The sequence below is a fragment of the Lontra canadensis genome, unplaced genomic scaffold (assembly GCF_010015895.1).
Source record: "Lontra canadensis isolate GAN:19392208 unplaced genomic scaffold, GSC_riverotter_1.0 scaffold235, whole genome shotgun sequence".
NCBI lineage: Eukaryota > Metazoa > Chordata > Mammalia > Carnivora > Mustelidae > Lontra > Lontra canadensis.
The window spans coordinates 91674-98595 of record NW_022631229.1 but is presented as its reverse complement, the minus strand read 5'-3'; the positions used below and the strand labels follow the sequence as shown (position 1 = coordinate 98595).

At 57.3% G+C, this 6922-nt stretch overlaps 1 protein-coding gene across 2 annotated transcripts; it reads left to right on the top strand.

The window, feature by feature from the left end:
- Window positions 1–2619: 2619 nt before the first annotated feature.
- RABAC1 (Rab acceptor 1) lies at window positions 2620–5217 on the top strand. Of its 2 annotated transcripts, XM_032849623.1 has the most exons (6): window positions 2620–2755; window positions 3063–3275; window positions 3550–3647; window positions 4791–4892; window positions 4984–5115; window positions 5147–5217. In XM_032849623.1, exons 1-5 carry the CDS (start codon window positions 2700–2702, stop codon window positions 5070–5072), a joined length of 558 nt encoding a protein of 185 aa, XP_032705514.1. In that variant the 5' UTR covers window positions 2620–2699; the 3' UTR covers window positions 5073–5115; window positions 5147–5217. The 2 variants fall into 2 exon arrangements, with proteins under 2 accessions (XP_032705514.1, XP_032705513.1); XM_032849622.1 differs by lacking the exon at window positions 5147–5217 and having other exon boundaries at window positions 4984–5134.
- Window positions 5218–6922: the final 1705 nt, after the last annotated feature.

The following is a 6922-nucleotide window of genomic DNA, read 5'->3' as shown; positions in this document are numbered from 1 at the left end:
TTCTGATTGTCTGTGCTGAGGTCCTCCTACATTCCCAGCTCCACTTCCTCCAGGGATCCAAGAGGCAGGAAGGAGGCCTCAGACTGGAGGGAGCACAGGGTCAGAGCCCATCTCCCACAGACTTTTCAGGGGCCCCCCTATCTCCCACCATCCCCCTAATTCAGGGCCCACCTGCCTTAGGCCCCCTCTCCCTGCCATCTCCTACCATCCCCTGCCTCAAGGACCCTCCCATCTCTCCCACAATCCTGGTTTCAAGGGGCTCCTCTCCCACATTGTCCCTATGCCGAGGCCCCATCTCCTGAGATCCCCTGATTCAGAGATCCCCACACCCCACTCAGAAGGCTGCTCCCCACAATATCCTTGCTCTGGACACCACTGTCCAAAGCCCATACTGCTCAGCACCTCCTATAAAGAAACCCAACCAGCTCTCCTAACAAAAGCAAACCCAAATTCCCCAAGGTTGGCTGTAGGAGGAGGTCTCCCACTCTCCGTTCCCCAAGATTCATCTCCCTCTTGGGGGCTCTTCTCACCTCTGCTGCCCCCATCGCTTTGAACTCAGGTGCTGCTCCCCCATTAATGCTCTGGGCTAATTGTGCACTCACAGTCCTCCTTTGATTTCCAGAAACTAGCTAGACCCAAGTGGGAAGCCTGAACAAGATTCCACTAAAGGCCTGGGGGTGACAAAGGGGAAATAAACAGGACTGAGCCAATCTGATCTTCAAACTCTGGCTCATTCAGCTTTGGCTTGGGACCTTCCCACACAGGGGGGCCTCCCTGCCTACTGCTGTACCAGCCCCTATGGCAGAGGCTGCCTCCCCCACCTCATGGGAACGCCCACTAGCAGGCCTCATAGCCCAAACCAGAAGGGAGATGGGTCTCAGAAGACAGCTGGGGTTAAGAGTCCCCTGGATATTCCACGGGGGTATTCAACTGTCCCACCCAGCCCTGAAACTTTAGTCCAGGTAAGGGAGCCCAGGCTTCCTGATACTTCCATACACCCATTTCTTGAGGCTCTTCTGGTGCACCCTGTTAGAATTCTGGCCATTTACCCACTACTCACTCAGGGGCAGGGGCAAGAACTGAGAGGGAGCCATGGCTGTGGGAACCAGGGAAAAGAAAAGCCCATGGCTCAGACGCCAGCCATGCCTTGGGACATCCAAGGGGCCAGCAGTTCCTAACATTGTTGTTACATTTAGGAAGGTGAGGGGCACCTGGCTGGCTCAGCTGGCAGAACGTGGGACTCTTGATCTTGGGGTTGTGAGTTTGAGTCCCACATTGGGTATGCAGATTACTTAAAATAATTTTTTTAGAAGGTGTAACTCTAGATATAATCAAAGCATTTGTGATGTAATGGCAATAACATCAACTACCATTTATTGAAGAATATCAGGTATCAAGACCCCTCTGAGCACTATATATGGACCATTTAACTGAATCATCATAACCCATGAGTGGGGTACTATGAGGGTTTCCAGGGTCCTGATGATGACACTGAGGTTCGGGGAGATCATCACAGCCTAGGTTTTTTCATCTCTGACTCCAGAATCCCAGTTCTTTCAGTTATAACAAATCCCTCTTTCAAAAATTCTCAAACCTGAGGGCACCTGAGTGGCCCAGTCAGTTGAGCACCTGGCTCTTGATTTTGGCTTAGGTCAGGATCTTGAGGTCCCGAGACGGAGCCACACTGGGCTCCGCATAGGGCGTGGAGCCTGCTTGAAATTCTCTCCCTCCCCCTCTGCCCTGCCACCCACGCCCACCCACCCCAGCCAATACATAAATAAATTCTCAACCCTTTCCCAACTCCCCTCTTCCTATCTGAGGGGCGGGGGTGTATCCCAAGGTCCCTAGTCCTAACCCCTCCATCCCTGGGCGCTCAAGGGTATGTGGGGGGAGCTTTGCACTCCACCTCAGATACTCCTCCAGCAACCATGGCCCTGTCATTAGCCTCTGCCTCCAGAAAGGAATAGATTTCCACAAATTATCTACAGTCTCGCCATTCAAAACGCGGTCCGTGGACCAGTAGCATCAGCATGACCTAGGAACTTGTTAGGAATGCAGATTAATGGGCCCCACCCCGGTGGTTTTTTTTTTTTTTTAAGACTTTATTTATTAATTTGACAGACAGAGATCACAAGTAGGCAGAGAGGCAGGCAGAAAGAGAGGGGAGGGGTAAGCAGGCTCCCCGCCGAGCGGAGAGACCGACGCGGGACTCGATCCCAGGACCCTGGGACCATGACCCGAGCCGAAGGCAGAGGGAGGCCTTAATCCACTGAGCCACCCAGGCACCCCCCGGTGTTTTTTATGCACCCGAGTCAGGACGACAGTTCCCCACGAGCCCCATTGTACTCTGCAGGGGAGGGAGTACAGGACGACTGCTTCTGCCTTTAGATCTCCTAGGACACCCCGACTCCTGACCACCACCCGCCCCGCTTCTGGAACTACAATTCCCACAATACCCAGAGGGGCTTAGCGTTACTTTACGCGACTGCGTCTCCCTAGGTGTTTCACGAGCCAGACCCTCCGTAACATCATGAGGACTACAACTCCCACAGTGCTCGGCGGCGGATCCACCGCCCCCGGCGGCTCCAGAACGGCGTCGCCACGTCGGCTCCGCTGGGTGGGGCCAGGCTCGGGCGGGGCCGCGGGGGTCTGCAGGGCGCGGGGATCGTTATAGCGGTTCTACCCCTCAGGACGCAGACATGGCGACCGAGAAGGACCAACAGAGGGATTCCGAGCCGGAAGGGCTGAGCGCCACGTGAGAAGCCGGCTCTAGCCGCCCCACCCCGACCTAAACCCGGGAGCCCTGGCCCTCCGCCCCCTCCTCCTTCGGGTCCCGGGAATTCGGGCCTCAGCCACTAGAGTCTGAGCTCCTGGTCTCCAATTCGAGAACTCTGGAGTCTGGACCCTCCGCCCCCTACTCCTTCGGCATTCAGGAAGCTTGGACCCTTTCCCCTCAGGGCCCCAGAGTCCAGCCCTCCCGGCCCCCTTCTTGCTCGGGGGGTGGGGAGTTGGGGGATCCGGGCTCAACCCCGGTCTACGGCTGACCCGGGGCTGCACACCAGGACCCTGCTGCCGAAACTGATCCCGTCCGGCGCGGGCCGTGAGTGGCTGGAGCGGCGCCGCGCGACCATCCGGCCCTGGGGCTCCTTCGTGGACCAGCGGCGCTTCTCGCGGCCCCGCAACCTGGGCGAGCTGTGCCAGCGCCTCGTTCGCAACGTGGAGTACTACCAGAGCAACTACGTGTTCGTGTTCCTGGGCCTCATCCTCTACTGTGTGTGAGTGCCTCGCCCGCTCCGCACTGAACCCCTTGGGCAGGGCCGGGCCGCGCCCCCACCTGAGAGCCCAGCCCGCGCTGGTCGTCCCCGCCCCCATTGCACGGCTCGGCCAGACCTTTTCACCTAAGGGCCCGGCTCGTACTGCCCCATCAGCCTGGCCGGGACACAGTGTGACCGTATGTGACCTGGTCTTGCCTGGCCTCAAGGACTTAGCCTGCTATCCTCCGGTGTAGGTAGTCAGCCGCCTGACCAATGCCTCCCTACCCTTCTCCAGGGTGACGTCCCCCATGCTGCTGGTGGCTCTGGCAGTTTTCTTTGGCGCCTGCTACATCCTCTATCTGCGCACGTTGCAGTCCAAGTTTGTGCTTTTTGGTGAGAAAGCCCCTGTCCAGACGGTTCCCTGATCCTTCAAATCCTGGTCTTGGAACACAAGCCTTAAACCCCAGACCCCAGTCTGCCCAAGCATAGATTTACACTGGTTCCCCCTAATTCCATCCTTTAAAATCTCAGACACACCAGGTGCTCACACCCAGTCTCGGAGCCCCCCCTCCATTTGGTATTCTCAAAGCTAGAGATACCCCAGAACCAACTCTTCACCTGGCTCCTGTCCTTTTAAACCTCCTTTTCCTCGCATCCATCCATCCTCCCTCGCCTCTCCGCGGAAAGCATCAGTTGCAGGTACCCACACTGGACACCAGGTGGCGACCTTACCCTGGCCCAGATCTGGGCCCCTGTCCTTTCCAGCTGCCAGGGGCGGGGCCAGAAAGATCTTGGGACTGTTCCAAGAGGGAAACCGAAGTTTGTGGCTCCTGTGGTCCCAGACTGGCCCTCGGTACCACTGGGAAGAAAGAGGGGCCTGCGTCTCCACCCAGGGGAAGCTCAAGGTTCAGAGTGGCGATATGGAAGAGCTGGGGTCAAGCAGGAAAACCCAAGTCAGGGTCCTTCAGAGGCTTGTCTGTTCTGTCGGTGACACGGGTGGGCTGGCACCTGAGGGCATGTCAGGCAGGCACAGGGCATGGAGGGAGCGCCTGGAGCATGAGACCCTATGCTCCAGTCTGCCCCAAGCCAGAACTCTATATTCTTATGTGAAATCGCTCAGTCCAACAGCCCCAAATCAGATTCTTGGGGAATATTGTACAGACTCAAAAAACACATCCACAGATCAGACTTGGCCTTTGGGTGACCTGTTTGAGACTCCTTGTGTATGTGAGTCGGGATGGGAGCAGGAGAGCTGTAGTCTGGGGGAGTGGGACGTGGGGAGCTTCCTAGCAGAAGTGGGGCTGAAGGGCAGTGAGCATGGTTGGGGTGGGCGGTTTGGTAAGGAAGGTGCTCTGTTCGGGTGGGCAGTGGGAACATCAGAAACGGGTGAGACCCAGGCTAGGGGGCCTTGGCATGAGGACGATCCTGAGGCTCCCAGAGCTTGTTAACACCAGACTGTTGGTGGGCTATCGGGGGTTCCTTGGGGAGAAGATATGAGTGTTGGAACAGCAGCCCCAATGCCATCTGCACCCCCAGGCCGAGAGGTAACCCCAGCCCATCAGTATGCTCTGGCTGGGGGCATCTCCTTCCCCTTCTTCTGGCTGGCCGGTGCAGGTTCTGCCGTCTTCTGGGTCCTGGGTGAGTACAGGCTCTGGGATGCCCGGGTGGGCGGGCAGGCAGTGGGGAGCAGGTGAAGGAGTGACGCCCTGAACTGCCTGTCTCCCTGCAGGAGCCACCCTCGTGGTGATCGGCTCCCATGCCGCCTTCCACCAGACCGAGGCTGTGGATGGGGAAGAGCTGCAGATGGAGCCTGTGTGAGGGGGACCCTCCAGCCTCCTGAGCCCGCTGCCTTGGCCCCACTCGCCCCCGCCCTGCTCTCCTCTGCCCCGCACTGCCCCTGCCCCGCACCGCCCCGTGCTCCTGGTCAAAGGCCTCCTTGCCATCCCAAGCCCCGGGGGGGGGGGGGGGGGGGGGGGGGGGATTCCAGCTGTGGAAATAAAACTGTTACAGCTGTAATTCAGCAGATACTCTCCCAGGGTCTTCTGTCGGCCTGTGCAGGAGTGTGGGGGACTGCAGAGACCCAGATGGAGGGGTCCTCTGGATGGGGGTGCTTGATAAGCAAGATGAAGGGCTAAAAAGGAGAGGATGGGGCTTCTGCATGGCTCCGTCGGTTAAGGGCCCAACTCTTGATCTCAGCTCTGGTCTTGATCTCAGCGTTGTGAGTTCAAGCCCCTAGTTGGGCTCCACACCGGCCATGGAGCCTACTTTAAATAAATAAACAAACACTTTTTAAAATACAAGATTGGATGGCAAATGGTGGTAAGTGCTGGGGGGGGTGAGCCGGAGTGCCCCAGACTGCCCCCCCATTCAGTGAATTGCTAGAAGGACTAGACAGTTGGACCTACAGCTGTAATTCATGATCATGAAAGGCTACAAAGCAAAACCAGGGAAGGGGAAAGGCCCGTGAGGCAGTCGAGAGAAAGCCAGGTGCAAGCTTCCCAGCGTCCTCCTGGGGGCCTCCCACACCCTGTGCTCCATTCCTGCAGCTGCGGTGAGGGCGGCTGCCAGGGAGGCTCAGGAGAGACTCAGTGCCCGGCCTCTGCAGGGAAGTGACCCCATAAGCACCCTTTGTCTGGCACTTAGGGAAATTCCACACTCCCAGAAAGGAAGGCAGGTGTTCAGCATAAACAGTATCATCTGCACGAACAAGTATAGACACTGAGTCATTTGTACTGAGGACACTGGGGAGCCGCCTCCTGGAATCCACGTTCCCAGACACCAGCCAGGATTCAACCACGCCAGCAGCCTTCTCTAGGACGGCCCCCTGCGTTAACTGTCCTGCACAGAGAAAGTTCTGGAGCTGAGGTGCAGGTGAAGGAAGGCCTCCCCGAGGCCCTGCAGCTGAGTGAAGGAGCAGTTGCAGATCCTCAGGAGGGAAGCATTCTGGGCGGAGGGCGCTGCGAGGAGGCCCAGGCGGCTGTGGAGGACTCATGGGGAAGTGTGGAGGACGGACAGGCTTCTGTGAGGTCTTTGGTTCTCCCCTGAGTGAGATGGAAGGGACGAGCCCTGCCTTTTACCGTAATGTCCAGAGTCTGCTGTGTGGGACCGTGCCTGACTGGGAGAACACTGGACAAGATAGGACAACAAAGCAGGGTGGCGGGCTCTCCGAGGAGATGACATTTCAGGGAACCCAGAGGGACATGGAGGCAGGCCACAGAGAGAGTGGTGGGCAGGCGGCCTCAGCTGGGCCACAGTGCCAACACCTTGCAACGAGGTCCCTTCGCCTCCTTGGCCTCGCCAATCATCCCCAAAACTCACCCACTCACCGATCATGGAGCAGGCACTTTATGGAGCGTCCACAGAGTCCTCGGTGTTGCTCCGAAATCCTTCTGCCTCCTGTGGCAACAGAGCCCTTGAAACGCGTTGGCCCCAACTGAGATGTGCCTCAAGGGTTAAATCCACACCAGATTCCAAACACTTACCAAGAAACAGTGTAATGTCTCACTAATAATTTTCTGTACTGGTTATATGTTGGAAGGGTAGTACATTGAATAGGTACTAAGTAAGATTATTATTATTCTTAAAAGATTCATTTTTTTAAAGATGTATGTATTAGAGCATAGAGGGAGAAGCAGGCTCCCCATGGAGCAGGGAGCCCGACGCGGGAC